The 25,154-nt window shown below is 45.8% G+C and overlaps 1 protein-coding gene across 1 annotated transcript in view; it reads right to left on the bottom strand.

Moving 5' to 3' along the window:
- Window positions 1–25,154, bottom strand: part of LOC136639835 (unconventional myosin-Ia-like) — a 47,761-nt gene that overhangs the window by 7,159 nt on the left and 15,448 nt on the right. The window contains exons 5-23 of the mRNA XM_066614406.1: window positions 23,720–23,824; window positions 22,692–22,738; window positions 22,247–22,310; window positions 21,652–21,750; window positions 20,030–20,133; window positions 19,105–19,252; window positions 18,232–18,350; window positions 17,497–17,583; window positions 13,917–13,982; window positions 13,416–13,520; window positions 12,205–12,267; window positions 9,740–9,940; window positions 8,220–8,446; window positions 7,283–7,483; window positions 6,699–6,792; window positions 6,007–6,156; window positions 4,438–4,506; window positions 2,561–2,647; window positions 25–99 (exon numbers count right to left, since the gene is read on the bottom strand). Coding sequence (XP_066470503.1) covers window positions 25–99; window positions 2,561–2,647; window positions 4,438–4,506; window positions 6,007–6,156; window positions 6,699–6,792; window positions 7,283–7,483; window positions 8,220–8,446; window positions 9,740–9,940; window positions 12,205–12,267; window positions 13,416–13,520; window positions 13,917–13,982; window positions 17,497–17,583; window positions 18,232–18,350; window positions 19,105–19,252; window positions 20,030–20,133; window positions 21,652–21,750; window positions 22,247–22,310; window positions 22,692–22,738; window positions 23,720–23,824 — 2,111 coding nt within the window. The remainder of the gene's footprint in view (window positions 1–24; window positions 100–2,560; window positions 2,648–4,437; window positions 4,507–6,006; window positions 6,157–6,698; window positions 6,793–7,282; window positions 7,484–8,219; window positions 8,447–9,739; window positions 9,941–12,204; window positions 12,268–13,415; window positions 13,521–13,916; window positions 13,983–17,496; window positions 17,584–18,231; window positions 18,351–19,104; window positions 19,253–20,029; window positions 20,134–21,651; window positions 21,751–22,246; window positions 22,311–22,691; window positions 22,739–23,719; window positions 23,825–25,154) is intronic.

Genomic DNA, 25,154 nt, shown 5'->3' with positions numbered 1-25,154 from the left:
AAAAACTGCCAGGAACATACTTACCAGGCTCCTATAGATAAAATTGGCAATGCGCGCAGAAGCTCCAGAGCGGAAATACTTCTTGTAGTTCTTCCGTGTCTGTGAATGGACAAAAACTCTCCTTAGCAATACTTTGCCAGCTATGTAGTGGTAAAGGTTGACGTACAGGAGTTAGGACAAACTTGGGGGGGTGGCGGCTACGGGGGCACACACCCCCGGAGCCAAGCCCCACAAAGACCATCCAAAAAAATCACCACAAAAACATCAATTTTAAATTTCTTCATTACAAGTATTTTCTTCCCCTACCACTTATTTCCACTTTGAAACATTTCAAGCATATATACAACAGCCCAATACTACTGCTTCCCACAAGCTAGGATGCAGTGCATGCTTCAGTGGCACACTTGCATCATTGGGGTGGAGTGTAGGTAGAACTGGGCTGAAAATAAAGCATACTTTATCCCAGTGGTTCTCAGATGTTTAGCACTGGGACCCACTTTTTTAGAATGAGAATCTGTCAGGACCCACCAGAAGTTATCTTATGACCAGAAGTGACATCATCAAGCAGGAACATTTTTAACAATCCTAGGCTGCAATTCTGGCCACACTTACTCAGGAGTAAGGCCTATTTATTATCATTGTTGAAAGCATATACAGAGCAGCCTGTTAAAAGTACAGAGCTGTAACATTTCCCCAGATGCAGTCACCTACCATGGTAGCATCAAGTCTAATATATTAAAATAAAATATTGAAATGAATGGGGACCCACCTGAAATTAGCTTGCAACCCACCTAGTGGGTCCGACCCACAGTTTGAGAAACACTACTTTATCCCAAACCTCTTGAAGTGGGTTTGCACAAATCCTACCTTTCAATAAACCTTGAAAGGTAAGATTTTTTAAAAGGGTGTATTACAGTGCAATCCAAGGCATGTTTACTCAAAAGTTCTACCTGTTTCTACTGCCTGTATCTCCTATGTCCCCTCATTAAATGAACTGAACTAAACAAGACCCTAATCCACTCCTTAGGGGGAAATATGATCTATGCTTATTTTCTCCCTTCTTTAACCATCATGTCTATCCTTTCCTCCGTACCCCCTCCCCTAATTACAATCTATGTACATCTGAGGAAAGCACAGGCAGTTGCTTAAATCCCTAGGCAAATTTCCCAGTTTGCAACCTGCTGAGCCTGACACCTCTCTGCTAAAATTCTTTGGAAAAAGTCTCAAAGATAGCATCTGCTGATGACATCATTGCCCTGCTGTAGGAGAAGTCCTGGTGCTGATGTGCACCCTGTTCCCTCTTGGGGACACCCCCTGGAAACAGCACAGTGTCTTGTAGCTTCAAAAGGACAAACAGATTTACAATAGTGTAAGCTTTCATGGACTACAGCCCACTTCAACATGAGCTCTATTACTGAGTTATGGCACTCTGAAAGGCCTGCATGACTCACATTTCTGTAAGTTGCTTTTTTCACAACATAAACACACTTTGGAAAATGGAGTAGATTAAGGGTCACCCTTTCATGGCCTGCTGCAAACCCAACTATGGAGCCTGGCAGCACAGACCAAAACTGCAGAGCTTTGAAATGCCACTAGTGAAATCTTTGGTGTGATCACCACAAAAATGAAAAAATAAAATAGGTTCTGATATCTGTCCCTCTGGGGGCTAGGATTAGATGACAGTCAAATAGCCTGAAGGCAACTGGATGCTTCCAGACTTCTCCTTGGATTAATTCATGTACCATATATTTAAAGTGACTTTAGAAGTTATTTCCAATTCCCAGGGCATCTTGGGAAGTGTAGTTTCCCAAGTTTCATCTTGGGGAAGGCTAGAATCTCAAATAGAAAACTTCCAATTGACAATACCTAGAATTCTTCAAGGGAAGCCCTCACAGAAATGGTGTAAACACAGAATGAATATGTAGTGCAAACTGTTTTTCATTTTGGAAACCCTTTCCAATTAACCTGGAAGTCTCTTCTATTCCCCCATCCCCCTTACAAGCATAGCTGGACTCTGGAGAAGAGAAGGGTAAGTCCATATTGAGGCAGTATGGGAAGAGGGCAGGACAAGACAGGCATACTGCATTGTTTTGTACAGTGGCAGTGCTGTGACAGGGAAATAAATAATCACATACAACTTAAATCCAAGGGACAGACAAGCAGGGGGGGGGGGGAATGAAAAATGAGTCTTCCAATGCAAATAAAATTCCTCTTTAAAGCTTCCTCTCCTGCACAGTCTCATCACTCTGCTGAAGGTATAATGAAGGAGGGAGACAAACTTTGGATGTTTCAGGGATATGCCTTTGTACAATGACAACTCTTAGTATTCCTAATGTTCTTCAAACTGCATATAAAGCTTTTTTACAAGGTCATTCTCAGATGAAAGGGATATGAATCAAGAGGTGAATGGAGCAAGCACCTGCTTAACAAAAGTGAAACCACCACACCCCTTGTGGATGGCTACTGCAGTGTGGAAAGCAGGCCAGTGGGGCCACCAGTGGTACTAATGATGGGCCAATGTGCCCACCAGAGAGTAATGTTTTCAAAGTGCATGCGTTACCCGATAACCCTTCCAGTGGGCAGAAATAGTGGTTGCAGCCTGAGTGCGCCGTTTCTGCTCCTTCAGTTCACGCAGGACCCTACGAGACTGTGGAGGAAGGGAAGGGATCGATAAGAAATGCACTGAAGCCCAGAGAAAAGGAAACACAGGCAGAAAACAATCACAGTGGGTGTATTTGCTGCTTTCACAGAGCTGTGTCTTTTGCTAGGCCAATAAGCTTTTACCAGTTTAAATCAGTAAACTGATCAACTAAAGCAGGGCTGGCATCAAGGGCTGGCCAGGCCAGGCATTGACTGAGGTCTTATTCCCAAGAAAGAGTCCACCTGGCTAGGCAAACCCCTGAATCCACAATACCAGCAGTAGTGATAGCAGCCAACATACCATCCAAGGACACCATGGGGAGATGCAGTGCAAGGCTTTGCCTCAGATCTGTCAGCAACCTGGAGTCAACACTGATAAAGCTTTAAGATGATCAAACTGCAGAGACCAGTTTTAATCATTACACTAAGGGCATGCCTGCAATTTTTTTTATTTGTGAGGCCATTTTCATAACAGTGAATGAAAAAGCAGGGTTGTAGCTTCAGGGATTGAGCAACTCCTTAGCATGCTGAAGGTGTGAAATCTTCGCACCCCAATACAGGACTGAGAAAGACCTCCCTGAAACCCTGGACAGCCACTTCCAATTCCAATTGTAGACTGACCTGCACTAGTTACTTGAACCAACAGCTTGACTCAGGATAAGGTAACTTGATGTCTTCAGATCAGTGGCATAGCAAAGGGCGTGCAGGGGGTAGCAATTATACTGGGCAACAAACTTTAGGGGAGCAACAACCTGAGCTTGACACTAGTGGCCAAAATTGTGAAAATCTTGGTATGTACGAATAATACCATCATGTTACATATCATTGGAAAGGTAATTTAATGCAGAATGTGATGAAATAAAATATCTTGTTTATATCAAAAGTTATAGCCAAATAACCAGAAAATAAGAACATAACTGCATTATGTAACAAAAACTAGATTTTCTTAACTCAAAACTGGTCAATGAGACTGATTGTTCCAAGAGCCAGTTAGGTGTTATTATGATATAGCAGGGAACCAATAAGGTGCTATTATGAGGGGGAGCCTGGGGAGAGGTTGCAGAGCAAGTGGATGGCGAGCTGCTGGGGGGGGAAGGCAGATTTCCTGCCATTTTCCCTTTTTTAGAGTGAATGGGAGGTCTGCCACTGAGTCTTTTCAAGGAAGCAGCAAGCAGAACCCTTCAATGGGAGAGGGTTGTTTCATAGTCATCTGAATGACATGAATTCAGAGGTGCATGCATACAGGAGCAAACATGCAGAGAGCAGACGGGGTGGGGGGTGGGGAACAGGGCAGAACTCCCCTGGGTCCTATCACAAAGAGGCAGGTGGTGCAATCATATGGTCCCATTGCGTTACACAATTATCTGAACTAACCCAGAGGCGCATGCATACAGAAGCAAACAGACAGAAAACAGCTCTCAAGGGAGGGGAAAAGGACAGAACTCCCCAACAGTCCACTCACAAGGAGGAGAATTGTACAATCATACAGTCTTATTGCACTGGTGGCCCATCATTGTTGGTGTAATACCTCATAATCGAGTTGAACCATGATCCTTCACCTGGGCTATGTAGGTAAAGTGGGAAAAGAGGGGGTGCAGTGGCTTAGGGGTCTCCATTTATGTCAGTGGAAGTGTTTTAACTTACATTGTCTCTTTTGCTGGCCATTATTGGAGGCAGAACCAAAGTATGGGTGAACCAGCTAAGGCCTGCTCGTCCGCCCTTCTCCAACACTCCCTCAAGTCACCCATTTTTGGTCCCAGCCCTGGCTGCACTCATATCTGTGGCACCACCACTCACCTTCCAGCCTCGGACATAGGCCTGGATAAGTAGAACCGACATTTTTATCTTCACATATTTCTTCTTTTGCTGCAAAATAAAATGTTTCTTTGAGTTAAGAAACTGACCATAGACAAACAGAGGGTGATTTGATTACTATAAACAGCAGTTGGAGGCCTTGTGGGCACACACTACATTTTTGCAGCATGTAAATTGGTTTTATCCCAGTGTAAGTTCCGTCTTCATGTCATGCTAAGTGCATTGTGCAGTTTCCCTTCAGGGACATCTACCTGCAAGGAATTGTCTCTAGCCAATTAAAAAGTGCATGTTACTAGAGGTAAGTTACCTCGTAGGAATTACCTACAGTACAAAACTTCTAGCAATTTGAAGCCAGCTTAACTGTTGTAGCTATTCCTAAAGAACCTTGGAAATTATATTTTGGTAGGGGTGTTGAGAACTCTGTTAGAGACAATGAGATTCCCCAGTCCAGAACTACATTTCTCAGTATTCCCTGGGGAGAAGGATAAATTATTAAACCTGTTTAAGTCTGTGGTGTAGATGTGTCTTAAATACAACAAACAAGGTGGTAAACCATAACAGATGCATAAACCAATGAAGCACAATTTACGGCCAGATTAGCTATTTGCTGCATGCCTTTCACTTGTGTATACTGCCTTTTTTTCCTATCTCTAAACAGCAACAAGAACAGGTCCCTTGCAAACTGGGAGTGCTGACTGGGAGCTATAATTCTTTGTTCCTATTACAACTCTGATCCAGATCTGCTCCATGGTTGCTATTTACCTTGGAAAAGAACCTCCCTGCAGTGAAGGCAAAGGGTTAAAGCACCCCTCCCCCCAAACTGCAGTCTCATGGATGGGTGCCCCCTGTTCTTGCTGCTGCTTAGAAAAAGAACAATGAAACACACAAGTCAGTCACAAAAATCTCATCTGGTTTGATCTTTTCAGGTAAGTCTACCTTTAGTCCTCCAAGTGCATGCTAGGCAGAGATGCCATATTGTATGACCCCCGCAGTGTTGCAAATTGTCGAAACCAATGCAGCCTACAAGAGGAAAGATCTCCAAGTATCTAGAACAGGGGTGTCTAAAGTTTTTGGCAGGAGGGCCACATCGTCTCTCTGACACTGTGTCAGGGGCCGGGGGAAAAAAAGAATTTATTTACATTTAAAATTTGAATAAATTTACATAAGTTTACATAAATGAATATATTAAAGATGAACTTATATGAATGAATGAAGCTTTTGCAAGAGCTCAAGGCCTATAAAAGGCCTTGCACAAAGCAAGGCTGGCCTTTCCTTTGCTGCCACTACTGCATCACAGACATGAAACAACAGGCAGTGGAGGGAGTCCTCATCCAACAGCTCACGCGAGAGTCAAACAGTTGCCCTCACGTTGAGAGCAATTGCGTCTGGCCAGTGTGGGCTCCAACAAATCTCCGGAGGGCCAGAGGCTCATTGGAGACTGGGGGCTCCCTGAGGGCTGCATTGAGAGGCCTCAAGGGCCACAAGTGGCCCCAGGGCCTGGGTTTGGGCACCCCTGATCTAGAATACAATGCACGTTGGTCCACATCTTACCACATGGCCCCGGAACCGGGCAGAGATGACAATCTGGCTCTTGCGCATCTGCTGATAGTGCTTACGGCATTTCCATGCCCGGAAGGTTGCTTGGATGAGGGCAGCCAGCTCTCCTATCCGCTGCTGGCGTTGGTCCTCCAGATAAAAAAGCTGTATGGTTTGAAAACCAGCAAGTTGAGGTCAGATCCAATCACAATGGAAGTTCACCCTCATAAGCACTCACGCTGCCTTTGATGATTCTACAGCTAATAGAGATATACTCGAGATTTTAAAAGATGTTTTATGGCCTGAAATGGCCATTCTGAAGCCCTCCGAGGCCACAGGCGGATTCATGCAGCTCTGCGGACTTCAGAAAGCCCTCTGAAGGCAACCAGAGCACAGCTCCAGTCACCTTTGGAGGGCTCAGGTTGGGCCAAATCTGGCCCAACGTGGGCCCAGGGGACCCACATTGAGCCAGATCCACAGATGCATAATCCACAAATATGGAAGTTCCACCTGTATCTGCACAGTATTTTTTAGAAGAAACATGTCCCACTGAAATTGCTAGTTTCAACCTGAAAACCCAAGTGCAGAATAATCAGCGCAGTTAGCCCTATTAAGTAATAGCCTTTCCTGCACTTCACTATGGGAGAGCTGGTAACCACATCCTTCTCTCCTTGTTCCCCACAACCTCTGTAGCATGAGCGGTTCACCGTGCTTGGTGTGCGGATGAAGATCTTGGTGAGTCCATATGCCAGCTCCTTGGGGTCAATGGACAGACTGCTCAAGAGGGCTTGGACACCATCCCTGTACCAAGAACAGAATGACAGGGAAAAGATGAGAAATTTTATGTAGTCGAAAATCACAATGTACTCAGTGCTGGGCTGACTCAACATTGATTTGGAGGAATACTACCGACGATGGCTTCCAGCATGCCCAAAAGCAGGCAACACTGTGGTTCACCACCACAGACCAAATTTCCCAGCTGGCCGCTGAATCTTATGGAAAAGCTTATAGCCAGAATATATGTGATGGGGGAGGGCTGAATGCACTAAGGGCAGGCACCTAAATGCAAGTTGTTGAATATATTTAAATTACAGTTAATACTTTAGAAGTACAATCCTATATACGTCTGCTCAGAAGTAAGCCCCATTGAGTTTAATGAGACTTACTGCAAGTCCCATTAATCATAGCCTTAATCATTCTAACAACATTAACATTTAACAGTACCAAGGGCCCTGGTGTGGCCCTCTGGCCAAAAGTTTGGAGACGCCTGCCCTAAACAAAGCAGTCCTACCTGGGGCTTCCCTTCCACTGTGGCCAGGTCTCCTTGCAAAGCATCTTGTAACGGTCCAGGCACGGCTCATAGACCTGACGATAGGCATAGCCTGCCCTCCGAACTCGCACATTCTCCAGCAGGCCAAGGTAGCGCACCTGTGCTCGAACCACAGCATCTGTGAATACTGCAGGTTTTTTGGTGTCATTGGGCTTGATGCACCTGGCAGCAAAAGGAAGAAAATAACGGTTTTTACTGTGTCAACCAGTTACCTGCCTCCTGTTCAGGTCCCTATCTATGAGTACATTGGCCAGACCCAAAAACTGCCCAGATCTTTCCCCAGATCCCACACAGATACACACTCAGCTTCCACACAGATACACTTTGCTGAAGTTAAACAGATCTGGGTCAGCTCCACACCTGGATGGGAGTCTGCCTCTGAACCCCCACGTACCCCTAGGTTCCATTATGGAAGAAAGAAAAGAGAAAAATGTGATAAATAACATAAATGTAAATGTAAAAAATAAAGCAAATAGCATTAAAATAAATAACATAAATAAATACTATACACGTAAATGTAAACATTAAAATAGGGTAAAGGTTTCCCTTGCACAGTTGTCTCCGACTCTAGGGGGCAGTGCTCATCTCCGTCTCCAAGCCAAGGGAGCCAGCGTCATCCAAAGACATCTTCCATGGTCATGTGGCCAGTATGACTAGATGCCAAAGTGCACCTTCCCACTGAAGTGGTACTTATTTATCTACTTGCATTTACGCATTACGCTTTCAAACTGCTAGGTTGGCAGAGGCAAGTAACAGGAGCTCATCCTGTTCCACAGCACCAGGGTCTTGAACTCCTGGGCTGCCGACCTTCCAGCCGACAGTCCAGTGTCTTTAACCACTCAGCCACCGTGCCTCCGCAAATGTAACATAAATGTAATAAATAACATATACAAATTACCTGATGTAGTTTGGGTTCTTGGAGTAGAGGTTCTTCATGAGGGTGGTCACAGAGGTTTTGAACTGGGAACCTGCAGTAGGCGGGCGCTTAAGTGAGGCTTTCTGGGGGTCCCCTTCAGGGAAGAGGGAGTGCAGCAGCTCATGCTTGGCCTTCCACATGGCTTGCGACAAGTCCCTAAACAGCAGGTCGTTGTTCTTCTCTATGAATCCTGCCACATTGTAGGTCACCTGGTGTGAAGGAAGTCAGTGGCTAGGCAGATTTCAGGCACACCCATTGGCAAGCACAGAGCCTTCATCACTGATGTGATGAGAGAGGGGCAGATCTTGGGGTGGGACCAATGTTCCCTGATACACACACCCCAGTCCCTTCCTTGTTGCCAAGGAGTGAAAGGCTCTGCTTTGCTGAGATTCACTGCAGAGGTTCAAGTTTCCCCCAGGACTACCCAATCTCCTTTTTCTCAGGAGATGGAAGCCCACCAGCAGACCTACTGGGCTCATTTAAGCCTAGTTCTCACTCAGATAATAACCCTCCACCTGACTGCAAGAGGTTTGGCATCCTTCTAGTGGTCCTTCTAGGCAGGGCTAGCCTGCACATGTTAGTGGCTTGAAGTGGTTGTGTGTTGTGGCATGCTTGGAGGGGCAGCAAACAGACTTTCAGCGCATCTCTCCACCTCCCTCATCAGTCTCTCTCTTCTAAAGGCGCTCCAATGCTTTTTCAACTCATTGGGAACAAGTCAGGAGAGGATCACATAAGCAGCAGCAGCCCCCACCCCGGGGGAGGGGGGGAACACTGGTGGTTGGCAACCTTCAGTCTCGAAAGCCTATGGTATAAGCCTACAGCACCTAGTATTCCCAAGCGGTCTCCCATCCAAGTACTAACCAGGCCTGACCCTGCTTAGCTTCCAAGATCAGACAAGATCAGGCATGTGCAGGGTCACAGTTCTGCAGCTCCAAATCACTTCTCTCTGCCTATTTGGTGCTTATGGAGCTTCCCTCCCCCTTCACCTTCCAGTGCAGCTGGAAGAAGGGGAGGAGGAAATGCTGCTGAGGCTCCAAATTGCCAACTCTTGCCTATCTGCCAAATAGGCAGGTACATTTGGAGCCCCTGCTCCCCTTTACTTAATGTCCCCTGCTACTGTTCATTTCAAGCAGAAGCAGTGCAGAGCAGGAAGGCTGCATGCCTGGATCTTGGTAAGCAAAGGGAAGGGAGGACAGGGGCATGTCTGTTCATTTGCCTGCTCACTCACACTCCCTTTTATTCATGGGATGGTGGTGCATGGGTACAGTCAACAATGAGTAGGGAATTCAGGGGAGTGGGGGCACACGCTGCCCATTCATCTAGGTAAGTAGTCCCTGCACTGACTGACAGCAGGTCCCCAGGTTTTCAGAGAGCTGAATTTCCTGGCCTTATCTGGAGATGCCTATGATGGAACCTGGGACCTTCTGCATGCAAAGGAGGTGTGCTACCCCTGAACGATGGTCATAGCCCCTCCTGCTTACCAACAGCTGAGCAGGACTCACCTTGCCAGCATAGTGGTGAATACGAAAGCAGTTGGCAGACAAGCTGGCATCCATTATGTACTTGGCATTCTGGGTTACCCTGCTCTCGTAATGTTTGTGCTTTTCAAACACATGATTAAGTTTGTCCAGGAATGTGGTTTCATTCACCTCCCCTGGGCGGAGGCACTCCTCATCCAGCATGGCCAGGATCCCACCTTTGCCCTGTGCAAATAATTACTTATATTACCCTATAGCAGGGGTCTCCAAACCCCGGGCCGGGGGCCAGATGCGACCTGCAGCAAGCCTCTTTCTGGCCAGCGGCCAACCTCTTGTCCCCTGAAAACCTCTGGCCCACCCAATTGAACATGACCAGAACTGTGCTCTGATTGTGTCTGGAGGGTGTTCTGAGGGCCAGAGAGGTTGAATGAATGAGCCCATTCATTCACTCATCTAAGTTCCATCTCTAATTTATTTAATTAAATTTTATATTTAAATTTTTTTTTCTGGCCCTCCACACCATGCCAGATATTTGATGTGGCCCTCTGGCCAAAAAGTTTGGAGACCCCTGCCCTATAGCATAGTTTCTTCCCATGATGCTCTGCCCTGACCAGGGTTCAGCTTAGACGAATTGGACAACTGTCCTAGCTGCTAGTGTGGAAGAAGCAAAGATGAGAGCAGTTGCATGCTTCTACAAGTGAGAAAAAGAAGCCCCCAAAGAAAGAAAGAGAGAAAGAAATTAGGTATGAGCTAGGAATGCACCACTTTCAATTCCTCACACCAATGAACGTGCGGATTGACTGTAGACAAGTCACACTTTATAAGCCCATTCATCTGTAATATGGAAATAATAATACTGGCCTACCTTACAATGTTGTTGTAAAGAGGTAATACATGGAAGGCAAATAGAACACATTTGCCATATCCACCTCCCTATCCCTCTCCCCTCCACCCCCCAAGAAAACAGATCCCTTCCAGAGAGAGCTTGGCACCAAAAAAAACTTGAGGAGTGAGTGAAGAATGAAGGGCAGGTCTATGTCGAAAGAGGAAACTTGTACTTGCACTGTACTTGTACTTGTACAAGAGGAAACTTGCACTGAAGTAAAGGAGGCAGGGAATACCAGGTGTGGAATGTGATAGGAAAGAGACTGTGGAATGTGTTAGGAAAAGGACAGATCCTAACTGTGCCCGGGGCCGGTGCAAGGCCCTTGTGCTTGCCTGGGAGGGTCGCAAACATGCTGTAAAGCACGTTTGCGCCTCCATGGTAGTAAGCCCTGTTGGTCGAGCTTGGCCGGTGCAGGGGTCTGGGGTGGCAGAAGGCAGGGAGGAGGTGTTTTGGGGAGGGGGGAGAATGGGCGATGGGTGGGTCCATGCGAGGGAGTGTGGGGCCAGAACCCAACAGTGATGCCAGATCCTAGTCTCCATTCCTGGGAAACGCGGAGTGGCTCCTAGTTGTTCTGTTCTGATTGGATCTGCACTGCCTTGTCAGGTCGCACAGATTCAGGTAGCCCCATTAGGGCTGCTGAGGCTCTCAGGCTAAGGGGAAAAGTTGCCCCTGGCTGAGCCAGTCGGCCCCAAACTTGCGCTGGATACAGCACAGGCCCACTGGCCTGCTTGTTCCAGCGCAAGTTAGGATTGCACTGCCCATTTCTCTTGTGTACAATAGGGAGGGGAAAAGGGGAGAGAAATGATTTTAGAAATGGGCTATGTCAGAATGCCAGATGCAAGGGAGGGCACCAGGATGAGGTCTCTTGTTATCTGGTGTGCTCCCTGGGGCATTTAGTGGGCCGCTGTGAGATACAGGAAGCTGGACTAGATGGGCCTATGGCCTGATCCAGTGGGGCTGTTCTTATGAGAGTGTTTTAGTTCTGAAAAAAAGGTGCAGGAAGCATGACGTCTGTCCTTTAAGCCTTATACCTTCATGCTTTGTGGAGAAAGGCCAGCCTGCAGAAGCTTGACAGAACTCCCTTCCTAGAGGAGACCAAATGGAAAAAGGCAAGCCCAGGACAGTGAATCAGGTAGAGATGCAATGGACGGTCTACTCCATGGGTGGGTACTTTGGTTGGGCTCACAGGAGCTTTTAACTGCTTATGCTTGTTGAACCTTTTTCTCATGGCATACTAAGAGTTCTCTTGTGACGCATAGTTTGAGGACCACCTTTCTCACACCATCCGGTTTCCCTTTCCAAGAAGAGATTCCCTTACACTGGTGAAGAAATCTGGGGGAACAGCATGGCTATGGTGAGATGGGATGGGATGTGTTTGTTGAGCATAAATGTATGTCTGACATTGGTATCCAACCTCTCCACCAAGGAGCACAGAGCAAAGGCTTAAGCCTTACTGCTGCAACACACTGGCCCACCCACGCATGACTAACTTCTAACCCCCCACAAGCACTGAAAGAAAACAATGGTTGCAAAAAGGATAGCATCTGCATTGAAATCACACCCTATCTCCACTCTGCCTGCCATAATTTTGAAAACAACTTACATCCTCTATCAAGTTACAGATGATCGTATTGTCAAAGAAGTCCACAGGAGTCCAGGCAATGCCCTATGAGAGACATAATAATGTCAGCAGTGGAAGGGAAGACTCACTATGGTTCACCCCATTTCACCTTGAAACACATTCTCTGCTCAGGCTGCCTGACCAACAACTAAGCACATCAGTGTAAAAGTGAAAGAGAGGAACCAAACCGAGCCAACCACTGGTGCGGGGGGGGGGGGGGAGGAAGGCTGTCTGGCTCTAGAGTCATTAGGAAATTTCATGCTGTAGCACAGGAGTTGGCAACCTTTCCCCGCATAGGGGTCCATGTCTGTGAGTGGATAGCAGGCCTTCACTGCAGATCTCTCCATGCTTCTTGGCAGCAAGAGTCGCACCACAGCTTGGTGAGTCCAGAGGTCACTGCTGAGCTTGCAGTCTGAGACTACACAGCCCTGAAATGGCAGAAGCTTTTCCAGCCCCCTCCCTGCTTCCACAGCTGCAAATGTGGGGCTGGTGACAATGAAGTGGCAGTGATGCTATTTCTTTTGGGAGCTACAGGACAGCTTATATCAGGAGGCGAGCTGGATCCCACCCATGGGCCGTAGGTTGCCAACCTCTGCTATAGCAGTTAGTCTGGAAGGCAGAACAAAATCTGTAAACTAGAGAGTCAAACCAGAAGGTGGGTAGCTCCAAAAAGTCATCAAAAAGACCATAACATCAGGAATGTGGCCTGGTTAACGGAGGGAAGCCAGGTGGCGTTGGTAGCTGCTATTTTCCTTGGCATGCAAGCACTGAGGTTTGGGAAAGCATCTTGGGCTGCCTTAGAATTATTATTCTTTATGGAGAAACTCTTAAAAAAGGGAAGAATCTTCTTTCTTGCTTCCATGTAAACAGTCAGTTTTGAGGAAGAAATTATATTTCTGAAGAAGTAACTACCATTGCTCAAACCAAGTTTGTAACTTCCTTTCTGGATCTTGTATAAGGGTGCGCACAGTACAAGGTACTTGTGTGCATATTGTCCTATGTTTATACTATCACCTCTCCCCCCCCCCCAAAAAAAAAAATACTTATGACAAAGCTTTAATGGCTTGGGGGAGAGACATCCTGGAGGTTATTAACACCTGAATTTTTGAAGATTTCAACACCTGCACCTGCACATTTTTGCACAGAGTATCTGACGGCTATGAACCAGGCCAGACTGCAGAAATATTGTCTACCTCCCGAATGTACTCTTCTTGCTCCTCCTTCAGTGTCAGCAGAATGAAGATCTGCTGCAGTTTCTCATTACAGTAGTTGATAATAAACTGCTCAAAACTGTTGTCCTATAAAGAAAAGGGACAAAGTAAAAGCAAAACAGGAAACTACACCGAACCAGGCCAAGGCTGGCACAATATTTGGCTCCCACCGCACACCGCACATACAGAACCCTGCCAACATCCCCCTACACCAAACCCTGTTCATTCCTCACAACATAAACTTAGTTCTTATTGAAGCTCTTGCATCTCTCTCTCTCTCTCTCTCTCTCTCTCTCTCTCTCACACACACACACACACACACACACACACACACACACACACTGTACAACTTCCCAATACCTTTACCAGACCTCTGCTTTAAGCCATTTCCGCCAAACATTAAATATACACAACAGGGACCAAATGTGTACACTTGTGGACCAGGCGAAAATAGATTAAGAAGAGACTTTCAAGAATATTCACCTGAAAAATCTCAAAGCCATAAATATCCAGAACACCCATCACTTTCTTCTGTTCAGTGGTTTTCACCTAAGAAAACAGAGACAATGACAATCCATTTCAGTGGTCACAGTTTCTCTAAGGTTTTCACACTGCCTAATCAACATATATAGTTCAAACCTAACTAAACACCCCTACCAATGCAGCTGTGCCAACAGAGGGCCCAATCTTATCCAATTTTCCAGTGCCAGTGTAGCTGTACCAGTGGGGCATGCAGTGCATCCTGTGGTGGGGAGGCAGTCATAGAGGCCTCCTCAAGGTATGGGAACATTTGTTCCCTCACCTCAGGGATGCATTGCGGTTGCACCGGTGCTGGAAATTTGAATAGGATTGGGCCCACAGTGAGCACTGAATTCTGGGAGGTCCCAGAGACCTCCTCCCAGAGGCCTCCTTGAGGTAAGGGAACTAATGTTTCTTTACCATGGAACAAGCCTCCACTATCCCAATGGGACTCCTCGGATCTGGATCCGCTGTTTTACTGATGCAGAACCAAAAAGAGTAAGTTGAGAGGGAAGAGGAAAGGGAATGGGGAAAGGATCCTGGTACATGCCAGTCCTGCCAGGATCCACCCCACCCTCCCCCATTCCACCTCCTGCCAACCCCATTCCTCCCACCGGCTTACTTGCGCTCCTGTGGGTATCTGGCTGCAGCAGGAAGCCGACACCACCACTGCTGTTTGCAGAAGCAAGTCTGAAATGGTCGTTGGCAGCGAGCCACTGTGTGACCATTTCACAACAGTGGAATATCTGTTCCACTGCCATAAAGCTTAGTTAGGATTGGGCTGGTAATCATTTAACTGAAAAAACTATCACACAGAAAAATAGTGTTGGAGAGGGTCTTGTAGGCCATCTAAACCCCTTGCTCAATCACCTTGTTTCGGCTTTCCCAATCACAAATACAGATTAAAACACCACCCCTAGTGGCAATATTTATATTTGAATTCCACCCTTCCCTCAAAGCAGGACATGTGGATTCTCATACACCCTCTAACATTTCACAGATGCAAACAGATGATGTTTTAGCAATCTGATTGTCTCATTAAGGACAGCTGCTCAAGCCACACTATTACAAACTGCTGAAGGCTCTCCTCCATTTTCAATATGCAGACGGTTAGTGTCATCTAATGCAAGAGCTCTTTGTGTCACCCTCATGATGGACCTCCTCCCATACCAGACCATACAAAATAAATCACAATATCATACACACAACCTAAATGCAGTGGCATCACTAGGGTTGGGTAACCCCCATTAATTTTTTTGTTTATTTATTTAAATATATAACTGTACAAGTCACCCAACAAATCATTAACCAACAAAAAGCCAGTGGCCAAACTTGATGGCACTCACATAACCGAATAAGGGCCCAATCCTATCCAACTTTCCAGCACCTGTACAACCTCAGTGCAGCCCAGAGATAAGGGAACAAGTTTTCCATACCTTGAGGAGGCCTCTGTGATTGCCTCCCCATCACAGGAAGCACTGCATACCCCATTGGCACAGCAGCACTGGCACTGGAAAATTGGATAGGATTGGGCCCTAAGAGGTCTAGTATTAGTGCTGATGCATGGAAATGAGAGCTAACGCATACCAACACCTCATTGTTGCTTGGACCAATCAGTCTCATTGGTCAGTTTTGAGTTAAAGGAATCCACTTTTTGTTACATAAGGCAGTTGTGTTTTCCTTTTCTCGTCACTTGGCCATAACTTTTGATAGAATACAGATATTTGCACAGGTTGTTTCATTGCATTCTGCATAAAATTCCACATTGAATGAAATATAAAATAATGGTATCATTTGAAAATACCAAGATTTCACAATTTTGGCTAGTAGTAGTGTCAACCCCTACACTGATTACATCACCTGGTGCGGTCCACACACCCCTAGCTACACCAAAGGCAATATGCCACATTGGTTTACTGTGCCATTGCCTCTCCCGCTGATTTTTAGATCCCAAACATTATTGGTTCTTTTGGCTAACGATATATTTGGATAACATCATTGTCCTCCAATAGTTATCAATAAAATATATCTCAGCAGCTGCCATGTGTGAATGGGCAGGTGATGCACTCCCTGGTGCTTTGGTATTAATGTGCATGCATTTACAAGGATCTATGCAAGCCACAAGATGCATCCATTACTCTCTCAAACATTTAGCTTCTGGTTAAAGGAGCCAAGGGAGGAGCTTGGAGAAGGAACCATACTTGTATTTCTAGTGAAGGATTGAGTGAGAGAGCTTTAAACACGGCTGGCCTCAGACCTACTAGCCCCTGAGACACTGCATTTCCAAAGCACCAGCTGACGTGTCTTCCCTTCCTTCCCTCCACTAGGGGACAGAGTGGTCAGATGCCCTCTTTTTCCAGAACATGTCCTCTTTTTTAGCCTTGTGTCCTGGAAAAGAACACAAGTTCTCCTTTTCCCTGTGAGCAGGCAGTGCAGAGCCTTCTTCTCATTCATTAATTCTATGTAATAAATTACAAGTAATATAGTTTTAAATGTAATGATAAGTAATATTGTGTTTAAGTTAACCACATGAAATCAATACACAAGTGTTTTTAGCTTTTATTTTGTCAAGTCCAACGTTTTTCTTGGATGTTCTACATTTTGGGGTGCCTGGCCCTCTTCTGTGGTTACAACATCTGGTCATCCTGCTAGAGAAGGCAGTTACCCCTCTAGGCCACTGCTCTCCCTGACACTTCCTCTTCTGCTGTGTTCTTTTCTTTTTAGAATTCAGGAAGTGGAAGAAGCAGGAGCAGCAGAAGTGGGTGGAGATAAGCATTGGGCATCTCCTGCAAACTTGCTACCTGAGGCAACTGGCACAGTCAGCCTCATGGATGAGCCAGCCCTGGCTTTAAAAAAAGATTAAACACAGTCCTGAAGAATAGGTCCACCCAGTGGTTATTAGCTGTGATGGCTAAATTGAGCTTCAGAGGACACATACCTCTGAATACCGGATGCTGGCTCAAACCCACAGGGAATGGGCTCCCAACAGCATCTAGAGCCAGGATGCTGTAGTGGTTCAAATCCCTGCTCAGTCATGAAGCTTCCTAGGTGACCTTGGGCCAGATACTCTCTTCACCTCACCTGCCTCACAGAATTGTCGTGAGGACAAATGGAGGGGAGGAACTATGTACACCATCCTGAGCTCATTGGAGTGTGGTATAAAAGGGTGAAAAATAAATAAATATGCTGTTTCTAGAAAAGAGAAAAGGGAAGTAACCTCTCACATATACCTTAATATTAAGTGACAGAAACAAGCATACCCCTTTCCTAAAAAAACTTCTTCAGGAGAATCTGATCCTATTTGTCTTTTTCCCAAGCAAATGCAGTTTAAGAGAGGATTTGTAGAACACTGACAGCAACTGTTACCCTGCACATGCCCAATCTTGTCTGATCTCAGAAGCTAAGCAGGGTCAGGCCTGGTTAGTACTTGGATGGGAGACCGCCTGGGAATACTGGGTGCTGTAGGCTTATACCATAGTCTTTCGAGACTGAAGGTTGCCAACCATTTTTGTTAATAAGACGAATATCCAGCATGCGTGCTTACTTTAATACTCTCATTGATCCTGTTAACAAGCCAGTTAAAGAGTCGGCTATAAATGTTTTTTGCCAGGGCATCTCGTGCATAGTAACCCTAGGAACCAAGGAAGAGGTGGTTAGTTATTGAAATACAATCAGCTCTGAAAAGCAAATACCCTGAGTCAGAATTCACTGCTTTGGGGGACGGCTCAGCCCCAGAGATCTATTAGGGGTTCTTCTGGATTACAAATCTTCCCTGGAGTGTTGTCTACCTTTCCTATCTAAATGAGTCTGAAACCAGTTTTAGAGTCATCACTTTTTCCTTCATGTAACCTTGGGGACTGTAGGTTTGCTGAGAATTTTAATAATAATCAACTGTTTAAAGAACTACAATTCCCAGAGTTATTTGAGCGGAGGAAATTCCATAAACCAAGTACACCACCAAAAAGCCTCTGCTTTTTGTAGCTGCCAGTCTAACTTCACATGACTGTATCTTTGCAGCCCAAGTTTTATACTTGAGAAACTGGGTTTGTGCCAATGCTAAGTGTTTGCACTAGTGTGCCAAAAGCAGTCTTTTGTGGCACAATGTATCATTATGACTGGCTCACCACAGAACAGAATGGCTGAACTAACATGAGCAAAGGTTTTGAGAAGAGGCTTGCATCTCTCTGAAGGAAGAGTTGACTGAAATGCACGTGAGGTAAGCCAACATTTCTGTGTGGGAAGCAGCAAAATACTAGAAATTGTGCGCATGCACACTCACTTGTGAAACGCTTAAGCATGTCACCACCTTCTCCTGATGGGCCTCCACTGTACGAGAGCACAAAGCCTGTTCCAGTGCAGCCTCTTGCAGTTGGATCAGCTGACAGATCTCACGCACCACTGCAAAAATAAAATTGGGACCAAGATGGTAGAATTCCTGTCAGTTCCTCTCCCTGAAATTGTTTCCATGTCAAAGTATCATCAACTAAGACAGAAAGGCTCATACAATTGATAAATAATTTTACATGCTCAGGTCCATAAACTACCAAGCACTATTTGGTAGTAGTGAACAAGCCTCATTTTCCCCCAATGACAGTGCTTGGTGGACGGAAGCTCAAAGAACTAATTCAAGGACAGCCAAAATTGGAAAGAATTTTTTTTGGTGGGGAAGGGGGACAGTTACACAATACATCAAACAAAGCGGCCAGTCAAAGCTACAAGAGCTAACACAAACACTAACCATGGAAAGTTTGTCTAAATTAAAAGGTCATTTAAAACAGAGACAAATTACTGTACATGCAACATGAAACGTATTAGGGGCTTGCATTTACTCATGTCTAGTAACTGCGTGGAGCTGTGATTCTGATAAGGACCATGGCACAGAGCGCATAACCTTTTACTCTTGTGGCATTTTCCCACTGAAAATCCTCCCCCACCTATGTAAACGCTCAGATACCATTGTAGCAAATGGCACTGCACTGTTTTAGGCTGGAAAACGGTGCAGAGGTAAAGGGCTAACCCTCTTACTGCTGTGCTACGGCCTGATCCAAATCATGGACTGACACAGTGGCTACACATTAGTATATACATAACTTCATACAATCAGACAAAGGCTAAGCTCCCCCCACCCTGAAGATGGCACAGCCCGGCTGACCTTGGTCATTCTGGATTTCACAAGATTGGGTTCCGCTGCCCTGAATTTGCTCCCCCAGCTGCAGATTGCCTAGTTTCAGGACAACAGCGGTCACCTCCAGCACTGCTGTAATCTCGGATGGAGAGAAGCCGATGGCTCGCATGGCGTCCTTCAGGTAGACAGTATCAGGGAAGGCCATTAAACATGAGAACGCCCAACTCACCTCCCTCCTGATCCAAGCAAAGTCTGTCGCACCCAGACACATTTGAGAGTCTTGGGATTTAAGGTAAAATCCCTCCAGGAGAGGCTTGAACATCTCCAGGAATCAGCATTAATCTCCAAGAGATGATTGGACGCAATTCTGGAGATCTTAATAGTTTGGTATTGTGTAAAAAATGTTTGGGGAGTGGGGAGGGACTTTTCCAGGAAGAATTTCAGAGCTGCCTGCCCTATTCTGCACTGAGGTCCTGGAGCCCTTGACATGAAGACTACTTTTTATACAGGGTTCATAATGAGCTTTGAGCATGAGGAAAAGTTGCAATAAATAGAGTCCATATTTGGAAATATATGAAACACCACACAAAGAAACACACTTCTTGTTCACCTTTTTTATCATAATATAATTAGTGTGATGATGCAAGAAGTAATTGTCATTTGCTAGAATGACAGATGAATGCTTTTGTAAAACACTACAGGGGGAAGCATCAGTGAAGTATTTTGTTTGGCATACAGTAGTTACCCAAAAATGTACATACACATAAGAAAACTGTACATGTGTGCTGTACAAATGAACCATGACAACTGATGCAGTCATGTATGCTATTTATGAACACCATTTGACATTATCCCACCAATGTCAAACTTGACCAGCCACCACTGCATAATTTGACCCTCACAAGTCAGTGCAATTCCTTTTCCAGCCCCACCATAATAGAGGCAGCCATACCTGAACAGTTCTGAAGTTGGCTGCATCATCCACACCTTGCAGGCTTGGCGCCTCTCTGTTGAGGTAGCCATAAAGGCCGCAATCTCGCTCCAGCCTCAGCTGTTCTGTTGAAAAAGAGGAAGCATTGACACAGCCTCTTGAGCTCACCCTGTCTTCATAGCTACTTCTTTACATCAAGAGTAGTCATTTTCTGGCCTCAGGACAGACTCAGGTCCCAACTGCCACCAGCCAAAATCCCCACTCCTGTTCCCGCTTTTAGCCTGCTATGCCCCACCTCCATGTGCCCATTACAGGTTTTGAGGCAAGAGGCAATGGCTGTCTTTTTCTCTCTTTTTAAGTTATTTCAGTTAATTCTTTTATTCATTGTAATACTTCTGCTTTGGTAAAATTAGGTGTTTGGTTTCTTCCTTTATGATATTGTATACTTTAATATTAATACATTACTGCTTTTATTAGTTATTTACTGTTAATCTCTTCAGGTAAAGGTTTTTCAAAAGGCACTAGATCAGGGGTCTCCAAACATTTTGGCCAGAGGGCCGCATCATATATCTGACGAGGTGTAGAGGGCCAGAAAAAAATTTAAATATAAAATTTATATCAATAAATTAGAGATGGAACTTAGATGAGTGAATAAATGAATGAATGGGCTCATTCATTCAACCTCTCTGGCCCTTAGAACACCCTCCAGACGCAACCAGAGCACAGCTCCAATCATGTTCGGCCAAGTGGGCCAGAGGCTTTCAGGAGACAAGAGGCTGGCTGCGGGCCGGATAGAGGCTGGCCATGGGTTGCATCTGGCCCCAGGGCCAGGGTTTGGAGACCCCTGCACTAGATAAATGGGCAGCCCAATCCTATCCCCCATGTCCATAGTATGTAGTGCTGCCAAGAGAAAGTGTGCCGCATGCTATGGTGGAAGAGGCAACTAGATAGGAAAGGTAAGTAAAAATATTTTTTACTTTCCTTCTGGTAGGCTGCCTGGTTGCCACTGGGTCTCCTCAGACCCATGCCAGCTCTTTTGCTGGTGTAAGGCTGAGGACAATCAGGAGGCAGATCTGGGCCAGGAAAGGGGAATAGCAGCATGCTGCTCTTGCTGCTGAGATCCACCTCTTGAACCGCCCCAGGTTACTCCCCTGAACTGTCCCAATCCTACCTCAAACCATGTGTGACCCAACTCACTGCCACTATCATTCCAGTACATCCTGGGTGAGCCATTGGCAAACATACAGAGCCTCTGGCCATTTGAGCTGGCGGCTCCAGAGAGCCTGACAGCAGCATGCCTTACACACCATCGTAACTGGGCTTAAGGCAGCAGATCATGAAATAAGGATAAGACTGGGCTGTAAAATGCATACTTTTAGCTAGCTTCTGGCTCAATCCTTGATGAGTTCCCAATCCATTTTAATCCCCATTATCCAGTTCTGCCCACTATGCTTCATACCTCACTAGGCTGCCTTGAAATCCCCCAATAACAAACTTCCCAAACTTCCCACACAGTCTGTTAAACCATGTGGATGAATCCTTACACATTTTCCTCAGTTCAAAGAGATACTTCCTCCCCCCCCCTCCCGCCCTGTGGCACAAGGCCTGACCCCACAGAAGCAGCAGCAGCAGTGTGAACGTACTGAGCAGCTGGTCAGAACCTCCAGACAGCAGTTGGTAGAAGATGTGGAAGTTCCTCTCTCCCTTGACATGATGCACCACCCGGGATTTCTCAAGTAGGTCTGACAGTCAATGTGGGATGAAGGAAACAGAGAGGCAAAGGTTGGAAGAGCACAAGGCAGCTGGAGAATGCCCCTTTGGCATTATCTGCATTGCCAGTGTAGGGTTGCTAACATTTGATTTCCAAAATTCTGACAACTTGGACAAAGTGTTTCTGAGAATGTAGAGTGCCTTTATCATGGAGAGAGAGAGTCAGTTTTTGTTTTCAGTGCTGGGCCCATGGACACAATGTCCCTTTTGATGTATCCAGGATACTGGATGATCCTCTGTGAAGGGAACCAGATTAGCTTTAAGATATCTAAGGGCTGAGCAAGGTAATCTGTGACTGAAAAACAAAAAGGCACAAATTTGAATAGAAGACAAAGATGTCAAACATTTCTCCCTTCTGCCACATCCATGCAGCCCCTCCACCCTTTTGAAATCTGTAAGCTCTATGCAGGAGGAAAGGACGACTGAAGGAGGCCCCTTTGCTTGGCAGCTATGGAAGTTCATACTCACAATTGCTGATGACACCACCTAATGGATCACCCTTGAAGTCAAACTCAATATCCATGTATTTGCCCTAAGAAGAAAAGGAGAGTCAGAAGGAAAACCAATTTGGGGTACGTCTAACATCCTTCAGAGATTACAAGCATCTCAACTTGGTTTTCAACCAGAGAGAGGAGGGATCGAGCTCTCCCTACATTTGGGGCAGAAAACCCCTCGCCTAGCAAGTGAATGGTTCACGTCAGCTCCCTCACCCTTGCAGTTTGCCAGCCCATTTGCCTCCACCCTAAAGGGGGTTTCCAGGTGAGCATGCCCCTTTTTCCTGGGCAATCCAAACCCACAGAACAGAACAGGCTGTTCTGTTATGTCCCTGACATAATAATAACACACATTTGACTCCCAAAACATGTTCCTGTAATACAAGCTATGCCAACATTCCTCATTGAAAATTACTTACAAATCGCGAAGAGTTGTCATTGCGGATGGTTTTGGCATTCCCAAAGGCTACAAGGTGGAAAGAGAAAGAAGACAGGTAAGGAGTTGGACAGTTCTCCAGGAATGTTCCAACCAACTCAGCTTGACATCACAGGGCTAGGTTGTGGAAAGAACAGGTAGCAACCATTGGGGGACAAACAGGTATCTCTGCAGTTTAACGATCAAGGGATTATGACAACTCAAGCTTTCAGCTTCACAGCCCAGGATTTCCCAGATGCACATGGATAATTTAGGAGAGCTTCCACATACTTGTTCCTATTCAGCTTTTTTCACTATGGATCTGTGCTCAAATTAGAAAGAACCAGAGGGGATTCAGTCCTTAACTTCTGTAAAACTAGAGATAGCATGATTTAATAGTGCTGTGGCTTGGCTGCTTCTTTCTGGACCAACCCACACCCATGGCTCTACTGTGTGTTTGCATGTCTATGTGTTTAATTATTTCATTTATTGTTGATGCATATTGTACATGTATTGTGGAACTTCGTAAGCTACGTTGGGCATTTGCTTCAGCATGGGAAAGACAGGGTATAAATTTTTCAAATTATAATAACATGAGGAGCACAGTAAGGAGGGAAATGATCTACTTCAAGCAAGGAGGATGCAGATCATGGTGGCTTGCACTGGTGGCAGGTTGGAGGGGGGCAGTGACTGCAGAAAAACACCCCAAATCCACTGCCCCCTTGGACCTCTCGCAATCTGCTGCTGATGCAACTTGCATCAGCTGGCCTCAAGGATGAACCGGCCCTGCAAATGCAAGTTGAGAGCATGAGGAAAGCTAAGGTTTAAAACAGAAAAAAAGATGGAGTGACCTATGAGGGCCAAAATTTGCCATGGAGCTAAAAACCACATGGCCAGGATCTGACGGAATGCTTAGGGTAGCATGGGAGTTCTTCGGGAGCCAATATACATATTACGTTAAATTTGCCATTGGTTCTGTCCTGCACCTCTATCCTTGTCCCATTACCTAGAAAAGAGGCAGCAGGAACATACCTTCCAATACAGGGTTGGACTGTAGCAGTTGTTCCTTGACTCGATTCACCTGCTCCCCTTTCCCGCATACGGCTGCCACGTAGGACATCACTTGCTTGCTGGCCTCTGGTGGAGAAAAAGTGTGGGGAACAGTGACTGGAGTCTGCATTGGAACTGAAGTGTGGCTGGAAGCACCTCCTACTTTGTTTTTGCTGCTCTCCGTGGACACATGCTTTTGCTCAGGGGTGCATATAAAATTGTTTATGGTTTTTATGTGAGATATGTAATGTAATGTAACATGTATGTTAGATGTTGTAATGGTTTATGTGAGATATCAGGGACTGGGAACAAGCCATTTGTATCAGGTGGTGTGGATGAAAAAAACAGGGAAATCTCATGTCCTGCAGATAGTTGCGTCAGAGAAGCAGTATCAGACTAGTTAACAAAGAATGGGGCTCAAAAATGAATACTATCCATTCTGAAACTTTCTGGCCCAAGGTCACCCAGTTAGCTTCATGGCCAAACGGGGATTTGAAAATGGGATTCCTCATCGGCATGCTGGCTCTCAAGTACATCCACCACCATCCCATTTTAATCCTTTTACCTCACCACTGCTTCTGCAATCCTACGTCATGAATTTGCCAGTTCACCTCTGATCATTTAAAGTTGACAACTATAAAACATGCCACAAACTGTGTGCCAGTTAGGTTCTAGAACAGCTCAACACATGGCCTGTAGCAGGGCCTAGGAGAGGGGGTAAAGGGGGTAATTTGTACCCGGGCCCAGGGTCAGAAAGGGGGCCCAGGAGCTAAAGGAGGAGGCTCAGAAAGTTCCTGGGACCTGACATTTTCCTGTCTCACCTGAATTCGCTGCCAGCGCATAATGCTGGGGCACCACCACGTGCATGTAGTGCTAACTGCTGCTGCAAGCCATACACACCAGGCCCAGGAAAGCACCCATGACCCTCCTTAACACAGTGTCAAATCTGGGAGGAAACTGGCCTGCTACAGTAGCTCTTTGGCTTGTGGATACCATAACCATGAAGGAGTGTATAGAAGCTGAGAGACCCGGCTGTGGGGCTACAGCTGCTGCAGAAGTTCATTTTGATCCATTCTAGTGTGAGCCTCAATACAATGATGCTAATTTTCTACAATCAATTTTCTATATTTCAAAAATTTTAGAGAGACTTGGGAGTGTGTTTGCTTTTCTGTATCACTTTATATAGCTGCTAATGCCGCATGGTCCGGTAGTCCTGGGCTCTGCATCAAGAAGCCTAGTAGACCTGAGCTCCAAAGACCATTGTGGCTGTCAGCACCCTCCTCTGCTCTATTTTGCCCCCCGTTCTGCCTGCCCCCATTGTCCCCCTTCCCCTTTGGGAAGAGGTGCAGAAGAAACTTCGTACCCTCTGACAAAATTCCTCTCATAGGTCCTGGCCTGCAGACCACATGCAGACCAT

Source organism: Tiliqua scincoides, chromosome 2, assembly GCF_035046505.1.
Source record: "Tiliqua scincoides isolate rTilSci1 chromosome 2, rTilSci1.hap2, whole genome shotgun sequence".
Classification (NCBI taxonomy): domain Eukaryota; kingdom Metazoa; phylum Chordata; class Lepidosauria; order Squamata; family Scincidae; genus Tiliqua; species Tiliqua scincoides.
Note: the sequence above shows the minus strand (reverse complement) of the source record. Positions and strands in the feature narration are given on the sequence as shown.